The sequence below is a fragment of the Pan paniscus genome, chromosome 12 (genome assembly GCF_029289425.2).
Source record: "Pan paniscus chromosome 12, NHGRI_mPanPan1-v2.0_pri, whole genome shotgun sequence".
Taxonomy (NCBI): Eukaryota; Metazoa; Chordata; class Mammalia; order Primates; family Hominidae; genus Pan; species Pan paniscus.
The window spans coordinates 78,996,157-79,023,649 of record NC_073261.2 but is presented as its reverse complement, the minus strand read 5'-3'; the positions used below and the strand labels follow the sequence as shown (position 1 = coordinate 79,023,649).

Below are 27,493 nucleotides of genomic sequence, written 5' to 3'. Positions count from 1 at the left end.
ACCCCTCTCTGATAGGATAAGGCAAAGGTTAAGGTCCATCCTGTTAGCCACACTCTATTTTGCTTCCAGCTAGGCCAGAACATAATATCTGGAACCAACTGTTCTCTCTCTCAGCTGGCTGTAAGAATGCTGTATGCTTTTTTTTTTTGAGACAGGCTCTTGCTCTGTTGCCCAGGCTGGAGTGCAGTGGTGTGATCTCGGCTCACTGCAGCCTCTGCCTCCTGGGTTCAAACGATTCTCCTGCCCCAGCCTCCTGAGTAGCTGGGATTACAGGCACACGCCACCATGCCAGGCTAATTTTTATATTTTTAGTAGAGACAGGGTTTCACCATGTTGGCCAGGCTGGTCTCGAACTCCCTACTTCAGGTGATCCGCCCACCTCGGCCTCCCAAAGGACTGGGGTTACAGGCTGTATGCTTTTTATAGTGTTGGGTGGTTAAGTCTTACACAAAGTAAATGCCCAGTAAATACTTATTACTGGTCATGACTCAACCATTCAGGTTGTTACTAAGCTAAGACCAGTCACCCCATAGTCCCTGCCATACCATATGCTCCCAGAGAGAGCACTTCTGGCCCTCCCTATGATGGCTGCCACCACCACTACTTTGTGGGGAAGAATAGTCATCCTGACGGTTAGTCATCCCCAACCTTTGGACTAACTATTCACAATTCAGTTTAGGCTGATTTCTCTTTGCACCTTATATTCCTATGTGCCTCGGTCACTAGAAGAATAAGCCTTCTAGATCATCCAACATGGATAGATCATCAACAGTGGATACTATCCCAGTACCCTGAGTCCACTGCTAATCTGATCAAGCCCCTCTCCCTCTCCTTCCCAAATTCTTCCAATGTGCCTTTGCAACTCCAGATCTTTCGCCATCAAATGTCTTTGTAGCCTCGTCCTCTTCTTTGAATGTTCCCTTCACTACTTGGCAATAAATGAACCTGGCTGTCCCTGAGCACCCCATCTCCTGAGCAGTCCTCTGAGGTAGAAGCTGCTTTACTTTTCCCCTGACATTTCAGGCTCCTAAGGGCCAGGGGGTATAGTAGGTTTCCTACTTGCCATTTCCAAACTGTTCCTTGCCTCTCCTCCTTCAGACACGCAGCTTCTTTGAAGCCTCTCTGATGACCTCCTAACCTTCCAGCTCACTTACTCAAGAACTCCCACTGTCTCAGTTCTTCAACTGTATCTGACACCATTTCTCTCTTCTCTTGTCTTCACTTCCCAACCTCACTTAAGTTCCAGGGCCCAGCATTTTTATTCCACATTTGCAAATACTGTCCACAACAAACTTATCCTTCTCTCTTCTATCATATTTTATTTCTAAACAGAGTCTCGCTCTACAATAGTCACTTTTAAAATTATTTATTAGCCAGGCGAGGTGGTTCATGCCTGTAATCCCAGCATTTTGGGAGGCCAAAGCGGGCAGATCACCTGAGGTCAGGAGTTTGAGACCAGCCTGGCCAACATTGCGAAACCCCATCTCTACCAAAAATACAACAATTAGCCAGGTGTGGTGGCACGTGCCTATAATCCCAGCTACTCTGGAGGCTGAGGAAGGAGAATTGCTTGAACCTGGGAGGCGGAGGTTACACTGAGCTGAGATCACGCCACTGCACTCCAGCCTGGGCAACAGAGCGGGACTCTGTCTCAAAAAAAAGACTACCATTCAGACCATTCAGCAAACTCCAGTGCCCAGGTGGCCTGGTCCTCCATCTCGCCCTTCGCTCCATCTTGCCCTTAGCCTGAGCAACCCTGCACCCTGCTCCTTCTCCCCCTGGCCATTTGCGGTCACAGTGCACCAAGAGAAGAGGACGCCACCTTCCTGGTCTCATCCCTACTCAGGTGTGCACCCTTTGCTAGGGCCCGTGCCTCCACCCAGGTCAGAGCTTGGAGATTCACCCCCTTGCTTTCACGTTTAAATAAGATGCAAGCAAGGGCCGGGCGCAGTGGCTCACTCCTGTAATCCCAGCACATTGGGAGGCCGAGGCGGGTGGATCACGAGGTCAGGAGATCAAGACCATCCTGGCTAACACGGTGAAACTCCGTCTCTATTAAAAATACAAAAAATTAGCTGGGCATGGTGGTGGGCGCCTGTATATTCCCAGCTACTCAGGAGGCTGAGGCAAGAGAATGGCGTGAACCCAGGAGGCGGAGCTTGCAGTGAGCCGAGATCACGCCACTGCACTCCAGCTTGGGCAACAGAGCCAGACTCCGTCCCAAAAAGAAAAAAAAAAGATGCAGGCAAAGGCTGCTGTAGAATAGGCGCTGCACACTTGCTCATAAGCACTTGGTAGAAGCACATAATAGGTGCTTAACATTTACTGAAAAGTCTAGTACCTAGTAAGTGCCCAAAACCTGGTGAAAGGCCAGGTGCGGTGGCTCACGTCTGTAATCCCAGCACTTTGGGAGGCCAAGGCGGGTGGATCACCTGAGGTCAGGAGTTTGAGACCAGCCTGGCCAACATGGTGAAACCCGTCTCTACTAAAAATAAAAAAATTAGCTGGATATGGTGGCAAGCGCCTGTAGTCCCAGCTACTCGGGAGGGTGAAGCAGGAGAATTGCTTGAACCTGGGAGGTGGATGTTGCAGTGAGCCGAGATCGCGCCACTGCACTCCAGCCTGGGTGACAGAGTGAGACTCTGTCTCAAAAAAAAAAAAAAAAAACACAAGCAAAACCTGGTGAAAATAAAGCACCTGTCAACAATGCTTGGTGCCCAATGCCTGGCACTTAATATATGCTCCATGAGTGGCAGTTATAATTGTTGCTATATTCAATCAGTGTTCCACACTAATTGACATTAACTTTACAAATATGCTGAGTTGGCCAGGTGCGGTGGCTCACACCTGTAATCCCAGCACTTTGGGAGGCAGAGGTGGGAGGATTACTTGAGTCCAGAAGTTCAAGACCAACCAGAGCAAGATGGCAACACCTCCAACTACATTAAAAAAATAAATAAATAAATAACATTCAAACTCCTAACCTTTCCTTAAGGCATTGTATAAGCTCACACCTGCCCTCTCTCAATCACCACATCTCCTCTCTCAATCACCAAACTCCAGCCCCATTGACCTCCTTTCTGTTCTTCCAGCATACCTTGTCCATCTTATCAATAGCAATATGACACATCAGGTCAAATGTGTTCCTGAAATCAAGGTAGGTTATTATTTAAAGCAGTAGCTCTCAGTCAAAAGTGGTATTGCCATTCTCAGAGGGCTGGGAAATGTGTGGAGGCTTTTTTGAGGACTGTCAAAATGACTAAGGGGATTGAATGGGTAGAGGTTAATCTCCATGAAACGTTATGAAGAATATCCTAAAATTCCAATAGTGCTCCATGTAGAGACATTTAGTGCAAAACATTCTTGTGTCCACAAAAAGACTTGTGTAAGCATGTTCATAACAACTTTATTCATAATAGCCCCAAATTGGAAACATTCTGCATTTTGCTAATTTGCTGCATTACGTTGTTGTTGTTGTTGTTGTTGTTGTTGTTGTTGTTATGGAATTTCGCTCTTGTTGCCCAGGCTGGAGTGCAATGGCAAGATCTCAGCTCACTGCAACCTCTGCCTCCTGGGTTCAAACAATTCTCCTGCCTCAGCCCCCTGAGTAGCTGGGATTACAGGCATGTGCCACCACACCCAGCTAATTTTGTATTTTTAGTAGAGACAGGGTTTCACCATGTTGGTCAGGGTGGTCTCAAACTCCCAACCTCAGGTGATCCACCTGCCTTGGCCTCCCAAAGTGCGGGGATTACAAGTGTGAGCCACTGCACCCGGCCTTGCTTTTAATTGTAATAGATATCACTTAATAAGCGTCTACATGTTAATTAACTAAACTTTAGTTTAAGTGCTTACTATATAGTGCTTTATATTTTACAAAAGAATTTAAAGTGGAAAAAGATATGAAAAAGGGCTTTTTTCATGGTAAAGGGTTAGAAGTTTGGCTTTTGGAAACAAAGCTAATTTTTAGGCTGGACGTGGTGGCTCACACCTGTAATCCCAGCACTTTGGGAGGCTGAGGCCAGTAGATTACTTGAGGTCAGGAGTTTGAAACCAGGCTGGTCAACATGGCAAAAACCCATCTCTACCAAAAATACAAAAATTAGCTGGGCGTGGTGGTGCATGCCTGTAATCCTAGCTACTCAGGAGGCTGAGGCATGAGAATTGCTTGAACCTGGGAGGCGGAGGTTGCAGCGAGCCAAGATCCTGCCACTGCACTCCAGCCTGGGTGACAGAGTGAGACTCCATGTCAAAAGAAAAAAAAAAGTTGGCCGGACGTGGTGTCTCACGCCTGTAATCCTAGCACTTTGGGAGGCTGAGGTGGGCAGATCACTTGAGGTCAGGGGTTCCAGACCAGCCTGGCCAACCTGGCAAAACCCCCGTCTCTACTAAAAATACAAAAATTAGCTGGGCCTGGTGGCATGTGCCTGTAATCCCAGCTACTTGGGAAGCTGAGGCAGGAGAATCGCTTGAACCCAGGAGGCAGAGGTTGCAGTGAGCCAAGATTGTGCCACAGCACTCCAGCCTGGGCAACAGAGTGACAATCCATCTAAAAAAAAAAAGAAAAGTTAATTTTTAATGACAGATACAATGACATGGTAGAAATTCTACATATACATTTACATATTATATATATATTAAGGTGAACTCTGAATGTACAGATGCAAACTATTGTTATAAATTTAAACCAACCAAATATTATCCCCCACTCTGTGGAGTATATCCTATGAACCCAGGTTCTTTGGGATATGTGAGAAAAACTAATGAACAAGTAGCATAAATATAAAACTATTAACAAAGAAGATCTAGAATAGAGAAGGATTTGCTGCATAGTGGTTAAGGACTTTTACTCTTCATTCTATATAAAGGACTTCTGTTTTCTACTCATCTATTACTCATGGGATAACAAAAATTTTTAGAACTGGTAGTCTAATTTTATATATATATATATATATATATATTTTTTTTTTTTTAGACAGAGTTTTGCTCTTGTTGCCCAGGCTGGAGTGCAATGGCATGATCTTGGCTCACCACAACCTCCGCCTCCTGGGTTCAAGTGATTCTCCTGCCTCAGCCTCCCAAGTATCTGGAATTACAGGCATGTGCCACCATGCCCAGCTAATTTTTGTATTTTTAGTACAGACAGGTTTTCACCAGGTTGCCCAGGCTGGTCTCAAACTCCTGACCTCAAGTGATCCACCCGCCTCAGCCTCCCAAAGTGCTGGGATTACAGGCGTGAGCCACCATGCCTAGCCTGAAAATATTAATAAATGTGCTTAAATATGGCACTAGAACTACAAAAGATTCACAATTAAAACATAAAACGAGTAATTTTGAGCAAAGAATGACAAATTGAGAAGGTGTTAAAGAGGTATTAAAATAAACAATACCGGCCGGTGCGGTGGCTCATGCCTGTAATCCCAGCACTTTGGGAAGCTGAGGCGGGTGGATCACCTGAGGTAAGGAGTTCAAGACCAGCCTGGCCAACGTGGTGAAACCCAGTCTCTACTAAAAATACAAAAATTAGCCGGGCGAGGTGGCAGGCGCCTGTAATCACAGCTACTCGGGAGGCTGAGACAGGAGAATTGCTTGAACCCAGGAGGTGGAGGTTGCAGTGAGCTGAGAACACGCCATTGTACTCCAGCCTGGGTAACAAGATTGAAACTCTATCTTAAAAAAAAAAAAGGCGGACACGGTGGCTTGCACCTGTAATCCCAGCACTTTGGGAGGCTGAGGCAAGATGATCACAAAGTCAGGAGATCAAGACCATCCTGGCCAACATGGTGAAACTCTGTCTCAACTAAAAATACAAAAATTAGCCGGGTGTGGTGGTGGGCGCCTGTAATCCCAGCTATTCAGGAGGCTGAGGCAGGAGAATTGCTTGAACCCAAGAGGTGGAGGTTGCAGTCAGCCAAGATCATGCCACTGCACTGCAGCTTGAGTGACAGAGCAAGACCCCATCTCAAAAAAAAAAAAAAAAGAAAAAATACCCTGGATCAGCCGGGTGTGGTGGCTCAAGCCTGTAATCCCAGCACTTTGGGAGGCTGAGGTGGGCAGATCACCTGAGGTCAGGAGTTCAAGACCAGCCTGACCAACATGGAGAAACCCCATCTCTACTAAAAATACAAAAAATTAGCCGGACGTGGTGGCACATGCTTGTAATCCCAGCTACTCAGGAGGCTGAGGCAGGAGAATTGCCTGAATCCGGGAGGCAGAGGTTGTGGTGAGCTGAGATGATGCCATTGCACTCCAGCCTGGGCAACAAGAGCAAAACTCTGCCTCAAAAAAAGAAAGAAAAAAAAAAAAAAAAAGAAAGAAAAGAAAAAATACCCTGGATGTATACTCAGATACAATGAGTCAGAGATTAGTCTGGTATTTTGTCATTTATTTAATAATTATGCTTACTCAATTCACTTTATTGTAATTAACAATAAATAGCTGTCCAGTTATAAGAAGATGAAGTTCTCCAGATTAGGTAAACAGATTTAGACCTCAGAATGGAACATTTTGCCAATAAAGCCACAATAACCAGTTAGTTTATTCTTGGGAAAAGTATATGTAATTTGGAGAAAGGCAAACTTCCTGAAAACATCCAAAATTCAGCAGACAACAAAAATCTGGTTAACTTGTTCCTGATTTGTTAGTACTATTCTTTTTTTTTTTTTTTTTTTTTTTTGAGACGGAGTTTCGCTCTTGTTGCCCAGGCTGGAGAGCAATGGCGAAATGTTGGTTCACTGCAACCTCTGCCTCCCAGGTTCAAGTGATTCTCCTGCCTCAGTCTCCTGAGTAGCTGGGATTACAGGCGCCCGCCACCACGCCTGGCTAACTTCTTGTATTTTTAGTAGAGACGGGGTTTCACCATGTTGGCCAGGCTGGTCTCGAACTCCTGACCTTAGGTGATCCGCCCGCCTCGGCCTCCCAAAGTGCTGAGATTACAGGCATGAGCCACCGTACCTGGCCTAAATAGCTTATTTCATATACCAGGTGAAATTTAAATTATACAAAACAAATTATAGAGGTACTTAGAACAGCATGACTATTTACATTAATCAACTTGCCGGCACTTCAACAGAATACAACATAGAAATGATTGTTTTAATATAAACATAAGCTTTGATTTGACATATACTTGTAGAAATTAATCAAACTTAGCTGAATCTTAAAATTGCTTTTTTACCTTTCCTCTTTTTTTTTATTTTTTATTTTTTGAGATGGAGTCTTGCTCTGTTGCCAGACTGGAGTGCAGCGGTTTGATCTCGGCTCACCGCAACCTCCGACTCTCTGGTTCAAGCGATTCTCCTGCCTCAGCCTCCTGAGTAGCTGGGATTACAGGTGCCTGCCACCACACCTGGCTACTTTTTGTATTTTTAGTTGAGATGGGTTTCACCATGTTGGCCAGGATGGTCTCGAACTCCTGACCTCGGATCTGCCCACCTGTGCCCCCAACAAGGTGCTGGGATTACAAGCATGAGCCACCATGCCCAGCCTCCTTTCCTCTTTTTAACTCTTACTTTTATGATTTCTTTAGTGGATAAAAAGCTTTTAAAAAATAGGTTACAATGATATTACAGCTAACAAAAAATAACATTTAAAAACACTAAGTAGTATATATATGAAGTATTTATAATTTTTTTAATATTGTAATAATATAGTGTGTTGTGATTTGAATTCATTTGCACGGAAATCGATTACTGTCCTTTCTTTCTATTTCCCTATATTTTCTTTCCGAAGGCGTCATCAACATTGTTCTTTAATAGTAACCAAAACCCGAAATCATCTCGGTTCTCAGTATATGGCTCTATGGGAACACCTTTTCTTTTCTCTCTCTTTTTTTTTTTTTTTTTTTGAGACGGAGTCTTGCTCCTGTCGCCCAGGCTGGAGTGTAATGGCACGATCTCTGCTCACTGCAACCTCAGCCTCCCCAGTAGCTGGGATTACAGGCATGCGCCACCACGCCCGGCTAATTTTGTATCTTTTAGTAGAGACGGGTTTCTCCATATTGGTCAGGCTGGTCTCGAACTTCAAACCTCAGGTGATCCGCCCGCCTCGGCCTCCCAAAGTGCTAGGATTACAGGCGTGAGCCACTGCGCTCAGCCTGGGAACACCTTTTCTTACATCTTCAAGTGCTAGAAATGCTTATGAAAACTAAAAAAGAATTATTAAGAGTAATTATAAAGAAACACTCATTTTCTTCCCAAGAGAGCCAAGATTTCTTCTTTCCTCTTCTTTCTTTTTTTTTTTTCTAATTTTAAAGGAGTATAATTAAATTGCCAGGTAAAAGCTCAAAGGTCTTTTTTATAGTGTTCTGGAAGGTGCTCTGCTTGTGTTTGTATTTCCTTGAGCCTCCACGTTCCTCTATCCAGTTCCCGCACCCTTCCCCCCAGGCCCCGTTCTTCAAGGCTTCAGAGCAGCGCTCCTCCGGTTAAAAGGAAGTCTCAGCACAGAATCTTCAAACCTCCTTGGAGGCCACCAAAAATCCCTAACGCGGCCATGGAGACGAAGCACCTGGGGCGGGGCGGAGCGGGGCGCGCGGGCCCACACCTGTGGAGAGGGCCGCGCCCCAACGGCAGCGCCGGGGCTGGGGGAGGGGAGCCTACTCACTCCCCCAACTCCCGGGCGGTGACTCATCAACAAGCACCAGCGGCCAGAGGTGAGCAGTCCCGGGAAGGGGCCGAGAGGCGGGGCCGCCAGGTCGGGCAGGTGTGCGCTCCGCCCCGCCGCGCGCACAGAGCGCTAGTCCTTCGGCGAGCGAGCACCTTCGACGCGGTCCGGGGACCCCCTCGTCGCTGTCCTCCCGACGCGGACCCGCGCGCCCCAGGCCTCGCGCTGCCCGGCCGGCTCCTCGTGTCCCACTCCCGGCGCACGCCCTCCCGCGAATCCCCGGCCCCTCCCGCGCCCCTCTTCTCGGCGCGCGCGCAGCATGGCGCCCCCGCAGGTCCTCGCGTTCGGGCTTCTGCTTGCCGCGGCGACGGCGACTTTTGCCGCAGCTCAGGAAGGTGAGGCGCGGACTTGGAGCAGAGTTGTGGAGCTGGGCTGGGGGGCAGCGGCCCCCGGCCCCCGAAACGGGAATAATAGGGAGGGGACCAAGAGGCCGCGCTTTCCAGCCTGGAGACCGGACGGTGCGGCCGTGCTGCGGCTCAGGCCCTCGGCGCGGTAGGAAACGGCGAGGCGGCGCTCACTCGCGCCGTCCCGGGGAGCAGCCTCACTTTGCAGCTTTGCTCGCCTTGGTAGGGAAATGGCCTTGGGCGGAGGCGGGGGACAGGCAGGGAACGGAGTGGCCACGTCCAGGTTTCCTGCGGCCACCGAACCGGTGCCTCGCGCTCTGGCGCCCCCACGTCCTCGGTTCGGGGTGGACTTGGGGTTCCAAAACAGCCCCAGCCGGTGGCGGAGTCTTTGCCACAGGGACCAGCGGGCTCGCCCTTGTCCTTGCAGCGGGTCCCGGATGTGGGCCTCAGGCGGGGACAGGTGCCCGCAGGGAGGCCTCCAGGGCCGCTATGCACCTGCGCGCGGCAGGCGGCCCGGACTACACAGGGAGTGTGGGTGTTTTCCCTTTTCTAAGGATCATATGAGTAATGCCAAGCTTATTGTAGGGAACGCAGAAATAATAACTGTAAAGAGTAAAAACATATAATCCCAGCATTTTGAGAATCCCATAATTAGTAATTAGGTGTATCTTTCTTTTTATTTGTTTATTTAATTTTTTGAGACTGAGTCTTGCTCTGTCGCCCAAGCTGGAGTGCAATGGCGCGATCTCGGCTCACTGCAACCTCCGCCTCCCGGGTTCAAGTGATTCTCCTGCCTCAGCCTCCTGAGTAGAGTAGCTGGGATTACAGGCGCGCGCCACCACCCCCCGCTAATTTTTGTATTGTTAGTAGAGACGGGGTTTCTCCATGTTGGTCAGGCTGGTCTCTAACTCCTGAGCTCGTGATCCGCCCGCCTTGGCCTCCCAAAGTGCTCTGATTACAGGCGTGAGCCACCGTGCCCGGCCTATTTTATTTTTTTATTTGAAACAGCCTTGTTCTGTCGCCCAGGCTGGAGTGCAATAGCAAGATCTTGACTCATTGTAGACTACGCCTCCCGGCCTCAGACCATCCTTCTGCGTCAGCCTTTATGCCTGGCTAATTTTTGTATTTATTATTTATTATTATTATTATTATTTTTGAGACAGAGTTTCGCTCTTGTCGCCCAGGCTGGAGTACAACGGCGCGATCTCATCTCACTGCAATTCAGGCGATTCTCCTGCCTCAGCCTCCCGAGTAGCTGGGACTACAGGCATGCACCACAACGGTCAGCTAATTTGTATTTTTTGTAGAGAGGGGTTTCACCATGTTGGTCAGGCTGGTCTCGAACTCCTGACCTCAGGTGATCCACCGACCTTGGCCTCCCAAAGTGCTGGGATTACAGACGTGAGCCACCGTGCCAGCCGAATATTTGTATTTGTAGAGACGACATCTCGCTATGTTGGCCAGGCTGGTCTCGAACTCCTGGGCTCAAGTGATCACTCCGTCTGGGCCTCCCAGAGTGCTGGGATTACAGGCGTGCATCACCACACCCGGCCTTAAAAACAAGATTTAAAATGGTGGCTGGTATGTTGCACCGTTATTCAAATGTTAGACATGTAGTTTGATTTCAGTTTCTCTTAACTGTGGAATAAACAACTTGGCTGCCGTCTCTCTCTCTCTCTCTTTTTTTGGAAACAGTGTCTCCGTCTGTCGTTCAGCCTGGAGTGCAGTGGCACATTTACATGTCACTGCATCCTCCATTTCCCAGGCTCAAGCGATGCTCTTACTTGGACCTCCCAAAGTGCTGGGATTACAGGCATGAGCCACCGGTCCGGCATCTCTTGGTTTATTTGTAAGATGGTGCCTAGAAGTGGAGTGGCGTTTGCCAAAGGTCTCTGGAAGGGCTTTTACACTTCCACCAATGGAGTGGCCTAAATTCAGTAATTATACTCTCAAAGTAATGCAGTTTTAGTCAACTCATGTTTTTCTGGCTTCAATCTGGGACTACGGACTTAATGTTAAATTGCTTTAAAGTGGTCATAGCTGCTACAGGTTTGTGCTCAGAAAGTCTGCACCTGACTGGTCTGATTTAAATTTTACGCCCCTTAGGGATGAACAGTGTGTTTTAAACAAGTACAGGATGGGGCTGCAGAAGATTTAAACGCTTGAGAACAAGTGCTGTATTTTCCCCTTTTGTGACCCCAGTATTGAGTTTAGTGTTGGGCAGATTAAAGGTGGTTCATATCGACTATAACTTGAACAGGGAAAAATTGAAATCAACTTAGGGTACTTGGGATACGAAGGATCAATATAAAAACTCTGGTTTGTCATGCTAGCTTTTTCTTTTTTTTCCTCTTCAGTTGAACTGAGGAGATAGTTTTTGTTTTTAATGATTGTGCTCTTTTAACTAGACAAAAGGAATTAGATAGTCTTGCCTATTCGAAGTTAAATGAACTTTTGAGGTTGTTAAGGACAAAACTATTAAACTGACATCAATAATCCAGAATGGGCTGCTTAGTATCACTTTCCTTATCAGGTACTAGAATTTAATTTAGTTAGGAAACTGACTTAAAGGGAGGACTATAACTGCAGTTGAAAGTGTAATTTTTCCAAGATATAAAATGGTTTAAAGATTGAATATATTCCTGTTAAGCCCCAAAGGAAACATCCCTCATTTAAGAAAATGGGGTGGGAGAGCGAGAGAAGGTGAGGATTCACAGATCCTAGAATTGGAATAGTTGATTTTTTTTTGTAAAAGAGGCAGTGACAGCCGGGCATGGTGGCTCACGTCTGTAATCCCAGCACTTTAGGAGGCCGAGGTGGGTGGATTACCTGAGGTCAGGAGTCCTAGACCAGCCTGACCAACATGGTGAAAACCCGTCTCTACTAAAAATACAAAAAAAAGCCGGGCGCGGTGGCTCACACCTGTAATCCCAGCACTTTGGTAGGCCGAGGCGGACGGATCACGAGGTCAGGAGTTTGAGATCAGCCTGGCCATTATGCTGAAACCCCGTCTCTACTAAAAATACAAAAATTAGCCAGGTGTGGTGGCATACCCCTGTAGTCCCAGCTACTTGGGAGGCTGAGGCAGGAGAATCGCTTGATCCTGGGAGATGGATGTTGCAGTGAGCTGCGATCGTACCACTGCAATCCAGCCTGCACGACAGAGTGAGACTCTGTCTCAAGAAGAAAAACAAAAAAAGGCAGTGACTAACAGGGATGTTACTTAGCAGGACAGGAGTGTGGAAGGAGCTAAGACTGGGAGTTTCACAAAGACAAAGCTAGAAATGATACTTGGAGAGCTGTGTTCTTGTTTTAAAAAAATTGTAACAGGAGGCCAGGCACAGTGGCTCATGCCTATAATCCCAGCACTTTGGGAGGCTGAGGCAGGAGGATTGCTTGAGGCCAGGAGTTCAAAACCAGCCTGGGCAACATGGCGAAACCCCGTATCTACAAAAAGTTAAAAATTAGCCAGGCATGGTGGTGCATGGCTGTAGTCCCAGCTACTTGGGAGGCTGAGACAGGAGGATCACTTGAGCCCTGTAGGTCCATGCTGCAGTAAACCAAGATTGTGCCACTGCATTCCAGCCTGGGCCACAGAGTGAGACCCTATCTAAAAAAAAAAACAACCAAAAAAAAACAGGAATGCATGCAGATTAAACTATGTGTCTGTATACAGTATGCAAACTTTAGCAAGTGCCAGGCACTTAGGCAGTAGTCTATAGCTGAAAAATAAAACATTCAGGACCACTTTTTAAGGTTTTGTGTCCTTGTAACTTTAGGCATTATTATTACAATATAACTTAGCTGGGACATGAGAGTTAATAGATCCACATTTTAAAGTAGATTTTTTTTTAAATTTTCTAGAATGTGTCTGTGAAAACTACAAGCTGGCCGTAAACTGCTTTGTGAATAATAATCATCAATGCCAGTGTACTTCAATTGGTGCACAAAATACTGTCATTTGCTCAAAGCGTGAGTAAAATATCCTAATTACCTGTAAGCTTTATTTTGACTTAATACTTCTTTAATTGATGTGCCTTGAGTTGGAAAGAGTTTTATTGGCTTAAATCTGAATCATGTTATAAAGTAAGTGTGGGAACACATAAATTTCAAATAATCTTTGACCCTGGAACTTTAGAATTAATTTTTTTTTTCCCGTAATCATGAAATCAGTTATTTTTCAGTTTGGCATTAAGGTTTCTTTTTCAGTGGCTGCCAAATGTTTGGTGATGAAGGCAGAAATGAATGGCTCAAAACTTGGGAGAAGAGCAAAACCTGAAGGGGCCCTCCAGAACAATGATGGGCTTTATGATCCTGACTGCGATGAGAGCGGGCTCTTTAAGGCCAAGCAGTGCAACGGCACCTCCACGTGCTGGTGTGTGAACACTGCTGGGGTCAGAAGAACAGACAAGGACACTGAAATAACCTGCTCTGAGCGAGTGAGAACCTAGTGAGTGGGGCTGCCTATACTACTTGTTTTCATGCTGTTCAGATTCATTTAATTAAATTTATTTTTGATTATGTAATATGATTTCATGGTTTAGAATTCAGAAGATATGAGTGTCCAGTGAAAAGCTTCCTTATCATTCCAGTCCCCCTCGCTACCCATTGGACCTCCACAGAATTGATGTTATTGATTATTCTATAACCTTCCAGAGATAGTTGATGAATTTGTTATATATCTGTTTTATTATTTTTACATAAATGATAGCATACTAGGTATAATTTTTCTTTTATATCTTTACTTAACATTATTCAGTATTTCATTGTTGCATTAGTAGTAAATGTATGTAATTTAACCTATGTATTTGCTTATTGATTGTGTTTTAAAAGTGAGATATGCTTGTTTTAGGGATTGTTTAATGAAAAGGCACAGAAACCCACTCACGCTAGCTTAAGCAAAAAAAGACTTCATTGGAAGGGACTAGAAACTGGAAAGGATGTCAGGACCAAAGTGGGCACTTTGTTTTTCTGCTTTGGTCTTCTGGAGCCTCGTTGTCAGTTTTCTCTTTGTGCCCTTTCTTTTGTTTTTTCTTTTCTCTTTTCTTTTCTTTTTTTTTTGAGATGGAATTTCCACTCTTGTTGCCCAGGTTGGAGTGCAGTGGCACAATCTCAGCTCACTGCAACCTCTGCCTCCCGGGTTCAAGCAACTCTCCTGCCTTAGCCTCCTGAGTAGCTGGGACTACAGCTATACCACACCTGACTAATTTTTGTATTTTAGTAGAGATGGGGTTTCACCATGTTGGCCAGGCTGGTCTCCAACTCCTGACCTCAGGCAATCCACCCACCTCCACCTCCCAAAGTGTTGGATTACAGTTGTGAGCCACCATGCCCGGGCCTTTCATGCCTTTTCATCTTTTCAGTTGAACAGGGCATGACACTGCCAGCTAAACTTTGACTTAATGTGACTTTATGTATTGTGTCCAGGGAACAGAGGGTCAATATTAGAAAAGGTGTTCCCTCCTGGGTGTGTCCTTTATGAAGGATGTGTAAGGGAAGAAATTATAGGAATAGCTACTGCATAAATTTTTTTTCTCTTAGTCCTTATAATTCGAGAATTTTAGGATTAGCTTATTAGGAAAATAGTATGGAAGACTGAGTTATAGTCAACTGACATTGTCTTTTTACTTTATAGCTGGATCATCATTGAACTAAAACACAAAGCAAGAGAAAAACCTTATGATGGTAAAAGTTTGCGGACGTAAGTGCAATTAAATGCATCATATTCTTGCACAATTGGTGGCTCAAATCTTCCATCCTACACCATTAGAAAAAGCAAGTCTAAATGCTTTTTTATATTTCTGAAAAATAAAGTTACTTGAAATAGAGTTGCAAGAATAGCACAGAGATTCTGGGAATACACTTCACTCAGATTCACCAATTAACATTTTGGCACATTTGCTTTTTATATGTGTATGTGTGGATGAATATGTGTGTGTGCTTTACATCAGTGTATCTATGCATGTATAAATATTTTTCCCAGAAGCACATGAGAGCAAGTTGTAGACATCAGGCCCGTTTATCCCTAAGTACTTTAGTGTATGTTTTCCTAAGAACAAAAGGCATTCTTTTATATAAACCACTATACAACGATCAAATTTAGGAAAATTTTTTTTTTTTTTTAGACGGAGTCTCGCTCTGTCACCCAGGCTGGCGTGCAGTGGCGTGATCTCAGCTCACTGCAACCTCCGCCTGCCGGTTTCAAGCGATTCTCCTGCCTCAGCCTTCCAAGTAGCTGGGACTACAGGTGCCTGCCACCACGCCCTGCTAATTTTTGTAGTTTTAGTAGAAACAGGGTTTCACCGTATTGGCCAGGCTGGTCTCGAACTCCTGAACTTGTGATCCTCCCGCCTCTGCCTCCCAAAGTGCTGCAATTACAGGTGTGAGCCTCCGCGCCCGGCCAGGAAATTTAACGTTATATCACGTTGTGCCCATTTTCCCAATATTGTCCTTTGTAGTAATTTTTCCCCTCTGATTCAGGACCCAGTCCAAGATCATGTATCACATTTAGTTGTCATGACTCTTTAGTCTCTTTTAATATCGAACAGTTTCTTGGCCTTTCTTTGTCTTCCATGAACTTGCTATTTTTAAAGAGCATGGGCAAGTCATTATATATAATGTCCTTCAAATTTTGATTTGTCTGATGTTTCCTCCTTTTTTTTTTTTTGAGTTGGAGTTTTCCCTTTTGTTGCCCAGGCTGGAGTGCAATGGCGCAATCACGGCTCACCGCAACCTCTGCTTCCCGGATTCAAGCGATTCTCCTGCCTCAGCCTCCCGAGTAGCTGGGATTACAGGCATGCGCCACCATGCCTGGCTAATTTTTTTTGTATTTTTAGTAGACACGGGGTTTCTCCACGTTGGTCAGGCTGGTCTCGAACTCCCAACCTCAGGTGATCTGCCCACCTCAGCATCCCAAAATGCTGGGATTACAGGCATGAGCCACCTCACCCGAGCCTTGATGTTTCCTCTTAACTAAAAACAGGTTATGCATTTTTGACAGGAAAACTACTTAAGCGATCTTGTGTCCTTTATAATACTTCACATTAGGAGTTGCATGATGTCAGCTTCTCCCTTTACTAGTAATGTAAACTTTGGTTAAAGTGGTATCCACCAGGTTTTTCCATTGTGAAGTTACCATTCTCCCTTTGTAATCCATAAATAATCTATGGGCAGATATTTGGATACTAAGTAAATGTTCTTTTTCTAATTAAACTGGTACCCAGCAGTTTGAATATCAATGGATGATTCTAGCCTGAATCAATTATTATTATGATAGTTGCAAAATGGCAGAAAAATTTTAACTTTAATGACAATTTTAGACCCTGAGCTGTCTGCTTAAAGAGTAGTGCTTCTTACTGTTGTGTGGTACAAACATTTTTTTTTAATACAGATTTTAAATTCTTTACAGTGCACTTCAGAAGGAGATCACAACGCGTTATCAACTGGATCCAAAATTTATCACGAATATTTTGGTATGATTTTTTAATAAGTGAGCTTTAGCAGACAGTTCGTGAGACAGTATGTTTTGAGTATAAGGACAGCCAGTGATTTAAGTTGTGGTTAAATGCACTTACTGGAGCAACAGTTTCGGATCTGGGTACTTAATGTGAATTTCCTGTTACTGTTTTTTTGTTTGTTTGTTTCTTTAAGACAGATTATTGCTCTCTTCCCCAGGCTGGAGTGTCATGGCAAGATCTCGGCTCACTGTAACCTCTGCCTCTAAGGTTCAAGCAATTCTCATGCCTCAGCCTCCCGAGGAGCTGGGACTACAGGCACATGTCACCATGCCCAGCTAATTTTTGTATTTTTAGTGTCGACGGGGTTTTGCTATGTTGGCCAGGCTGGTCTCGAACTCCTGGCCTCAAGTGATCTGCCTGCCTCAGCCTCTCAAAGTGTTGGGATTACAGGTGTGAGCCACCACGCCTGGCCCATTGTTTTTGGTTATCGTTGTTTTCCTTCCATAGCCTTTGAAAAGCCTAGTTTTACTCCTAAAGAAAACGTAGTATCTCTTAGTATCCCTAAAACATTTGAGTTTTCTTATCCTGGAGAACCTGTCCCTGTGGATGAGCTCCAGTAACATCTTAAAGTAAATATGCACCAAAATTACTTTTGGTAAATATAGTTTTGGTGCATATTTACTTTAGGATGTTACTGGAGCTCCCATCTTCTCTGCTTTAAGGGACTAGTCCTTAACTAGTTAGCCCTTACTTAACTCTTTAAACTCTGGTTTAAAAAATAAAAAGAAGCTTGAATAGTGTGACGGAACTCTTTAAAGGCAGTATGAATTTATTCAAGAGTCTTTAGAAAGAATGTACTTTTTTTACTCTTTAAAAACAAAATGATGGCCGGGCACGGTGGCTCACGCCTGTAATCCCAGCACTTTGGGAGGCCAAGGAAGGTGGATCACAAGATCAGGAGATCGAAACCATCGTGGCTAACACAGTGAAACCCTGTCTCTACTAAAAACATACAAAATAGCCAATTGTGGTGGTGGGCGCCTGTAGTCCCAGCTACTCGGGAGGCTGAGGCAGGAGAATGGCGTGAACCTGAGAGGCGGAGCTTGCAGTCAGCTGAGATTGTGCCACTGCACTCCAGCCTGGGCGACACAGCGAGACTCCGTCTCAAAAACAAAACAAAAAAACAACATGGAAAATGCATACTGCGTTTTACCTTGCGTTTCTTTTTCTTTTCTTTTCTTTTTTTTTTTTTTGAGACGGAGTTTCGCTCTTGTTGCCCAGGCTGGAGTGCAATGGCGCCATCTCGGCTCACCACAACTTCTGCCTCCCAGGTTCAAGCGATTCTCCTGCCTCAGCTTCCCTGGTAGCTGGGATTACAGGCAATGTGCCACCACGCCTGGCTAATTTTGTATTTTTAGTAGAGATGGGGTTTCTCCATGTTGGTCAGGCTGGTCTCGAACTCTGGACCTCAGGTGATCCGCCCACCTCAGCCTCCCAAAGTGCTGGGATTACAGGCATGAGCCACTGCACCCGGCCTTACCTTGCATTTCTTTAGTAATTTAGTTTTAAAGTAGTTCTAATCCAAATAAAATACTTTCATATCTTATTTAAAAATCTTTTCAATATAAGAAAATTCTCTTAGGAAAAATTGTACATTGTAATTATGTTTGGTTGCATGGCTGCCTTATTTCCCTTTGATAGATTTAGAGACCTCCCAAAGATTTCTTGATTAGTGATAAACTTAGTTATCCACTAATGGAAAGGAACAGTGATGCATGTAGATTATAGAAAATCCAACACTGAATATTCTGATTCTCAATTAATGTTATTTTCAAATGATTTTGATTATATTAGTATTAATTTGTATTATTCAATTTTTTTCCCCAGTATGAGAATAATGTTATCACTATTGATCTGGTTCAAAATTCTTCTCAAAAAACTCAGAATGATGTGGACATAGCTGATGTGGCTTATTATTTTGAAAAAGATGTGAGTATCATCTTCTTTATTCCTGTGTTCAGGGATGTAGTCTATCATGCCTCAATGAATTAAATATATTTCATCACCTTTTTATCCACTTACAGATCAACCAAATGGTTCGCTGCTGCCATTAATTTTGTCCTCCCTGTCACTCACATGCATCTTGCTTGTTTGTATATTTATGCCTCTTATCAAATTGTTCTGCCTAAAATATCTCCCCTCTTTCTTATAATTCTTATTTATTATCTACTTGGTGGTTACTTAGTTTGTGCATATATGCTCCCCTATGATATTTATAATTTACACAAATAAAAGTCTGTTAAAAAAGACTGTGTAACTGATATGATTAAAATATTTTGTTTAAACTTTAATATAGTGAGGTATTTTCTGCTGAAATATGAGGTTTGCTTCAAAATAATCTGGGCAGGGGTGAAAGGATAAAAGGAAGAAAAGATGAAGTAAGAGAGGCCATGTGTTGTTGGCCTTGCATCTGGGTGATAGGTACATGGGCATCATTGCACTACTCTTTCTACTTTCGTGTATGTTGAAAGGTTCCTGTAATAAACAGTTTTTTAAAGTTCCAATAGATTAGATTGTTATCACTAAAACCATAAAGATTCTTGGCAGCGGTTCTTTTGGCATACAATTTGTATGTAATTATATGTGGCCATGGTTGGTTTTCTTAAATATTTTTAATTCCTTTTCTCCTTTTCAATACAGGTTAAAGGTGAATCCTTGTTTCATTCTAAGAAAATGGACCTGACAGTAAATGGGGAACAACTGGATCTGGATCCTGGTCAAACTTTAATTTATTATGTTGATGAAAAAGCACCTGAATTCTCAATGCAGGGTCTAAAAGCTGGTGTTATTGCTGTTATTGTGGTTGTGGTGATAGCAGTTGTTGCTGGAATTGTTGTGCTGGTGAGTACAGAACAAGCAAAATTTCATTTAAGGGTATATTTTTTCGAGAAAAAGTAATAATGGCTGGGCGCGGTGGCTCACACCTGTTATCCCTACACTTTGGGAGGCTGAGACAGGTGGATCACTTGAGCCCAGGAGTTTGAGACCACACTGGGCAACATGGTGAAACCTTATCTGTACTAAAAATACAAAAATTAGCCAGACGTGATGGCTTGCACCTGTGGTCCCATCTACTTAGGAGGCTGATGTGGGAGTGGTCAGTTGAGTCCAGGAGGTCAAAGGTGCAGTGAGCCATGATCACACCACTGCACTCCAGCCTGGGCAACAGAGCAGGACCCTGTCTAAAAAAAAAGAAAAAAGGAAATATGAAAAAGTAACATCCATATTCCAAAACATTCAGGGAAAAAAATCTTCATTTTTAAATAATTTTTTTATGGTGAATGAATCTATTGTATCTCTGGTCTCTTTATACAAAAGTCATTTTATGAAGCAAGAAAGGATGCTAATATTAAAAAGCTTGTGGCTGTGCACCTCACAGGCCAGTTAAATTGCTATCTAGCAGCAAGCGTCTTTCAGTTGTCATTGCAAACAATTCAACACCTAGTGCAAAATACATGAACCCCCAAACCACTCAATAAGATGAAACAACAGAACACAAAGTTAACGTTAGCCATAGAAAAGAGTTAAAAGTGATATGTGAATCAATACTTCCAAGTAAAGATGAGCAAATTGAATTTAACAGTGCTTCAGCAAAAGAATGTATTGCTTGAAGAAGTGAAAGGTTTATTTTAGGAATGTAAGGATGCTTCGGTATCAAGAAATCTTACTAACACTGGCCAGGTGTGATGGCTCAGGCCTGTAATCGCAGCACTTTGGAAGGCTGAGGTGGGTGGATCACTTGAGATCAGGAGTTCGAGACCAGCCTGGCCAACATGGTGAAACCCTGTCTCTACTGAACATACAAAAAAATTAGCTGGGCGTGGTGGCACATGCCTGTAATCTATTCGGGAGGCTGAGGCAGGAGAATAGCTTGAACCTGGGAAGCAGAGGTTGTAGTGAGCCAAGATCATGCCACTGCACTCTAATCTGGGTGACAGAGCAAGACTCTGTCTCAAAAAAAAAAAAAAAAAAAAAAAGGCCAGGCACAGTGGCTCATGCCTGTAATCCCAGCACTTTGGGAGGCTGAGGCGGGTGGATCACCTGAGGTCGGGAGTTCGAGACCAGCCTGACCAACATGGAGAAACCCCATCTCTACTAAAAATACAAAATTATCCGGGCATGGTGGCTCATGCCTGTAATCCCAGCTACTCAGGAGGCTGAGGCAGGAGAATCACTTGAACCCAGGAGGTGGAGGTTGCAGCTGAGATCATGCCATTGCACTCCAGCCTGAGCAACAAGAGTGAAACTCCGTCTCAAAAAAAAAAAAAAAAAAAGAAATCTTACTAACACAACAGAATTCAGAAAGAGGTTTGAGGGTATTTAGGAACTTAGATTTCCAGTTCAATCAACCATGTTTGGCTATCCATCTGGAACAAAACAAAAGTTGAATTCCTATTTCACTCCACCAGGCTGGCCATATTGCCCAGCTGTGTGAGGGTGGCATGTCCAGAGCACAGTAGTAGGAAAGGAGTTGGGCAGTGTATCCATTTTGAAAGACATTTACATATTTAAAAATACAAAAAAGTAAACTCCCAAGAAAATTGAGGGAATGTTTGTACAACCTTGTGGTAGGGGAAATTATGTAAGGCAAGAAATCTGGAATCCATGAAAGAAAAGATACATATATGTGTATGTATATTTTGAGAGAGGGTCTTGCTGTGTCACCCAGGCTGGAGTGCAGTAGCATGATCATAGCTCACTGCAACCTCCAATTCCTGGACTTAAGTAATCCTCCTGACCTATCCTCCCAAGTAGCAAGGACTACAGGTATGTGCCACTATACCTGGCTAATTTTTTAATTTTTAGTAGAGACGAGTACTTGCTATGGCTGCCGAGGCTGGGCTTGAACTCCTAGGCTCAAGCAATTCTTTTGGCTTAGCCTCCCAAACTGCTGGGATTACAGGCATGAGCCATTGCACCTAGTCCTATATATATATATATTTTGGCTTCATTAAAATTAAGCATTTTATAGGGCAAAGAAACTGTAAAGTAAAAAATATCAACGATGGGCATGAAAAAAATATGGCGCATAAAGCAAAAATGGATATTATACATAATACACAAAGAGTTCTTACAAATTGATGAGGAAACCTAAAGAAAGAATGACAACAGGTAGGGATAGACAGTTAATAGAAATTTCAGATGGCAAATGAACACAAGTGGTTAATGCTGGAAGTCTAATTGTTCTGTAGAAATAAATGAAAACACAAGTGCAATAAGGAAGCACATTCAGTTATTGTATCATAGCATTGCTTGTAAAGGTGAATCTGGCCAGGCGTGGTGGCTCACGCCTATAATCCCAGCACTTTGGGAGGCTGAGGTGGGAAGATCACCTGAGGTTGGGAGTCCGAGACCAGCCTGACCAACATGGAGAAACCCCGTCTCTACTAAAAATACAAAATGAGCCAGGCATGGTGGTGCATGCCTGTCATTCTGGCTACTCAGGAGGCTGAGGCAGGAGAGTCACTTGAACCCAGGAGGCAGAGGTTGTAGTGAGCCGAGATCATGTCATTGCACTCCAGCCTGGGCAACGAGAGCAAAACTCTGTCTCAAAAAATGAATAAAAACAACAACAAAAGTGAATCTGGAAAATAGCCTGAGTGTGTATCAGTAAGAGAGTAAATTATGTTTATTGTATCTACGATAGGGAATAATGTGAATGGTGAATGAGTTCTATCTTTATCTTTGGATCTGGAATGGTTGCTATGATGTTGATACAGGCTGTGCACAGGTGGTGATGATACTGCATGGTCCCATTTTTAGACCCCAAAACTTAGATGCATGTGTTTATATATGATATTTGTATTAGTGTGGAAAAGGAGGATGTGGAAGAATGCACACCAAACTGTTAAATTTCTTTCTTTTTTTTTTTTTTTTTGGAATGGAGTCTCGCTGGCCGGACGTGGTGGCTCACTGCTGTAATCCCAGCACTTTGGGAGGCCAAGGCAGCTGGGTCACGAGGTCAGGAGATCGAGGCCATCCTGGCTAACACAGTGAAACCCTGTCTCTACTAAAAATACAAAAAATTAGCCAGGCGTGGTGGCGGGCACCTGTAATCCCAGCTACTTGGGAGGCTGAGGCAGGAGAATGGCGTGAACCTGGGAGGCGGAGCTTGCAGTGAGCCGAGATTGCACCACTGCACTCCAGCCTGGGTGACAGAGCGAGACTCCATCTGAAAAAAAAAAAAAAAAAAGAAAAGGAGTCTCGCTGTGTTGCCCTGGCTGGAGTGCAGTGTCATGATCTCGGCTCACTGCAGCCTCCACCTGCCGGGTTCAATTGATTCTCCTGCCTCACCCTCCCGAGTAGCCAGGACTACATGCAGAAGCCACCATGTCCAGCTAATTTTTGTATTTTTTGGTAGAGACAGGGTTTCACCATATTGGCCAGGCTGGTCTCGAACTCATCACCTCGTGATCCGCCTGCCTCGGCCTCTCAAAGTGCTAGGATTACAGGCATGAGCCACTGTGCTGGGCTGCTGCTGCTTCTTTTTTTTTTTTTTTGAGATGGAGTCTTGCTCTGTTGCCCAGGCTGGAGTGCAGTGGCACGATCTCGGCTCACTGCATCCTCCACCTCCCAGGTTCAAGCCATTTTCCTGCCTCAGCTTCCCAAGTAGCTGGGACTACAGGCGTGCACCACCATACCTGGCTAATTTTTCTGTATTTCTAGTAGAGATGGGGTTTCACCATGTTGGCCAGGCTGATCTCGAAATCCTGATGTCAGGTGATCTGCTCACTTCGGCCTCCCAAAGTGCTGGGATTATAGGCGTGAACCACCATGTCTGGCCTAAACTGTTAAATTTCTTTAAAGATTATTCATTGTTTCCTTTTTTTCTTTCTCTTTCTTTTCTGTTGTCCCATTGGATCCAGCATTGTTTTTGATTTTGATTTTTGTTTGTTTGTTTCACTTGTCGTGGTAGACTTTTTTTTGTTTAGTAGTGAAAGTTTTTATTTTATTATATTTATTTATGGAGACAGAGTCTCCTTCTGTTGCCCAGGCTGGAGTGCAATAGTGCATGATCTTGGCTCACTGCAACCTCTGCCCCCTAGGTTCAAGCTATTCTCCTGCCTCAGCCTCCCGAGTAGATGGGATTACAGGCGCCTGCCACCACGCCTGGCTAATTTTTGTATCTTTAGTAGAGATGGGATTTCACAATATTGGCCAGGCTGGTCTTGAACTCCTGACCTAAAGTGATCCACCCACCTCAGCCTCTGAAAGTGGTAAGATTACAGGCATGAGCCACCATGCCTGACCTATTTTATTTTATTCTAATTTTTTTTTAGAGATGGAGTCTCACTCTGTCGCCCAGGCTGGAGTGCAATGGCGCCATCTTGGCTCACTGCAACCTCTGCCTCCCGGGTTCAAGTGATTTTCCTGCTTCAGCCTCCCAAGTAGCTGGGATTACAGGCGACCACCACCGCGCCCGGCTAATTTTTTTGTTTTTTTAGTAGAGTCAGGGGGTTTCATCCTGTTGGCCAGGCTGGTCTTGACCTCCTGACCTCAAGTGATCCGCCCACCTCGGCCCCACAAAGTACCGGTGAGCCACCACGCCCAGCCCAGCCCACCTTATTTATTTTTAAGAGACAGGGTTTTACTCTGTAGCCCAGGCTGGAGAGCAGTGATGCCATCTCCACTCACTGCAACCTCTGCCTCCTGGGTTCAAGCAATTCTGGTGCCTTAGCCTCCTGAGTAGCTGGGACTACGGGTGCGTGCCATGACACCTGGCTAATTTTTGTATTTGTAGTAGAGATGGGGTTTCACCGTGTTGGCTGGGCTGGTCTGAAACTCCTGACCTCAGATGATCTTCCCGCTTCGGCCTCCCAAAGTGCCGGGATTACAGGCATGAGCCACCGCACTGGTGTGAAATTTTTAATTTAAGAAGCAATAAATGTTTATGGATAGATGTTAAAATTAGTTTTTTTTCAGATCAAAATTATGTCCATTAAAAGCATATATGTCTGTTTAGATAATCTTTTTTTGAGTAGCAGTCCTAAAACAATAGTTGTCTTTCTTCCACTCAGGTTTTTTCCAGAAAGAAGAGAATGGCAAAGTATGAGAAGGCTGAGGTAAATGGATTACTTACCTAAATAGAAAGGCCCTGTTGAATCTCTTACTCCTAATCACTCTACCTTCCTACACACTGATGCATTTCAGTTATACTGGAGTCCCTTTATACTGTTGTCTTTAGGGTCTTAGGGACAGTCTTAGAATGTACTCTTACCTAAATCTCCTTGCGTGAGTTCCATGGCAGATCACCATCTGTTTTCTGCCTCATAGAAGAGTGGAATGGGAAGCCTATGGTTTTTATTTTACAAAGAGTCAACATCTAACAGAATCTTCTGAAGGCATACTCCAGTGGATTCACCTTGGAGAAACTCATTGTGACTGATGATCTGATTTATTATCTCTATGCCAGTGAGATAATCATTTAATATGAACTTAATTTGTCATAATCTATTGTGTACTAACTAGTCTATACTAGTGTAACATCAAAGTGTCAGATTGTTAGTGTGTTTCAGTCCCTTGGAATTGAATATGAACACTTATCCTTGAACCCTATCAATAACATTTTTCATATATCTATCAATTTTTGTGTATCTTTGTAGTTGTATATGGGCCACTTACTAATATTTTAGCAAGTAATAAAAATAGAAACGTAAAGGAATATTGGAAAAAGTCTAATAGAACCAGAAAGTTCTAGCACTTTTTTCCCATTCTGTAGTAGGTCATCTGGTTTATTTGGTTTGGTGACCCCAAGTCTAGAAGACTAACCCTGAATTGAATGGTAACAGACAGGCAGAATGACAATGTAGTGTTGCAGTGCAGAGCAGTACAGACCTGGGTTTGGCTGGGCAAAGTTATATAACTTCTTTAAGCCTCCATGTTTCCTCATCTGTAAAATGAGGATAATAGATAGTATGGACCTGTTGCAAGGATTAAACATAATCGGTGTAAAGTGTTGGTCCCATGCTTGCCACATAAGAAAATATTTGTCAACAGAGTGGTAGTTGTCATTATCATTGTCTCAGTTTGCCTGTAACTAGTTGTGTGATCTGAGACAAACACTAATTTTGAACTTGAGTTTCCCCACATGTAAAATGAAAGATTGATAATAGAAAGTAAATCAATTTTTTCTAGCATTAAAAATAGTATGCATTTAATAAAAATCTTAATGATCTAGCTTACCTCCAACTTGCCCTAGTCACTTTGGCGATCTTGTCTCTAAATAGAACCTTGAAAACACTTAAATGTGTGTTTCCTTGCAATATAACTTTTTCTTTTTTTATTTAAATAAGTCTTATAAATGTGGGAAAAAATTATCTTGTGTTCCTTTAATTTCATTTTTATTTAATACTATTTTCAGAATGAACAAAAGATTGAAAAATTATTTAGAATTTTTTTCTGTGCTTTTTCCTGTTTCAGATAAAGGAGATGGGTGAGATGCATAGGGAACTCAATGCATAACTATATAATTTGAAGATTATAGAAGAAGGGAAATAGCAAATGGACGCAAATTACAAATGTGTGTGCGTGGGACGAAGACATCTTTGAAGGTCATGAGTTTGTTAAACATCATATATTTGTAATAGTGAAACCTGTACTCAAAATATAAGCAGCTTGAAACTGGCTTTACCAATCTTGAAATTTGACCACAAGTGTCTTATATATGCAGATCTAATGTAAAATCCAGAACTTGGACTCCATAGTTAAAATTATTTATGTGTAACATTCAAATGTGTGCATTAAATATGCTTCCACAGTAAAATCTGAAAAACTGATTTGTGATTGAAAGCTGCCTTTCTATTTACTTGAGTCTTGTACATACATACTTTTTTATGAGCTTTGAAATAAAACATTTTAAACTGAATTTCTTAACTTTGACATTTCAAATTTCTTCTTCTTTTTCTTTTCTTTTTTTTTTTTTTGAGATGGAGTCCCACTCTGTTGCCAGGCTGGAGTGCAGTGGCACAATCTCGGCTCACTGCAACTTCTGCCTCCTAGGTTCAAGCGATTCTTCTGCCTCAGCCTCCCGAGTAGCTGACTACAGGCGCCTACCACCATGCCTGGCTAATTTTTGTATTTTTAGTAGAGATGAAGTTTCACCATCTTGGCCACACTGGTCTCGAACTCTTGACCTCACGATCCACCCACCTCTACCTCCCATAGTGCTGGGGTTACAGGCGTTAGCCACCGCGCCTGGCCTCTTTTTTTGTTTTTGTTTTGTTTTTTCTTTTTTTTTTTGAGACAGGATCTTGCTCTGTGGCCTAGGCTGGAGTGTAGTGGTGCGATCTCAGCTCACTGCAGGATTCAAGCGATTCTCCTGCCTCAGCCTACCAAGTAGCTAGGATTACAGGCTCCCACTAACATGCCCGGCTAATTTTTGTATTTTTAGTAGAGAAAAGGTTTCTTTTTCTTTTTTCTTTTCTTTTCTTTCTTTTTTTTTTTTTTTTTTTTGGGTGAGACAGAGCCTAAGTCTGTTGCCCAGGCTGGAGTGCAGTGGCACAATCTCAGCTCACTGCAACTTCTGCCTCCCAGGTTCAAGCAATTCTCCTGCCTCAGCTTCCCAAGTAGCTGGGACTACAGATGTGCACCACCATGCCCGGATTATTTTTGTATTTGTAGTAGAGATGGAGTTTCGCCATGTTGGCCAGGCTGATCTCGAACTCCTGACCTCAAGTGATCCACCCACCTTGGTCTCCCAAAGTGCTGGGATTACATGTGTGAGCCACCGTGCCTGGTCCTATTTACTCTTTATTAAGTGGAAGTGGATCATCATAAAGGTCTTGATCCTCATAGTTTTCACTTTGAGTAGGCTGAGGAAGAGGAAGGGTTGGTCTTGCTGTCTCCGGGTGGCAGAGGCAGAAGGGGTGGAGGAGGTAGAAGGGAGGCAGGTGCACACTGGGTGTAACTTTTATTGAAAAAAAATGTTCAAATGTACCCGCACAATTCAAACCCATGTTCAGGGTCAATTGT

The 27,493-nt window shown here is 43.8% G+C and overlaps 1 protein-coding gene across 1 annotated transcript; it reads left to right on the top strand.

The window, feature by feature from the left end:
• The first annotated feature begins 8,631 nt into the window (after positions 1 to 8,631).
• EPCAM (epithelial cell adhesion molecule) lies at positions 8,632 to 26,387 on the top strand. Its single transcript, XM_003822677.4, has 9 exons — positions 8,632 to 8,996; positions 12,870 to 12,977; positions 13,215 to 13,455; positions 14,641 to 14,706; positions 16,414 to 16,477; positions 18,350 to 18,451; positions 19,163 to 19,363; positions 24,541 to 24,585; positions 25,943 to 26,387. The coding sequence occupies exons 1-9, from the start codon at positions 8,921 to 8,923 to the stop codon at positions 25,982 to 25,984; spliced, it is 945 nt and encodes a 314-aa protein (XP_003822725.1). The 5' UTR covers positions 8,632 to 8,920; the 3' UTR covers positions 25,985 to 26,387.
• The last annotated feature ends 1,106 nt before the right edge of the window (positions 26,388 to 27,493 follow it).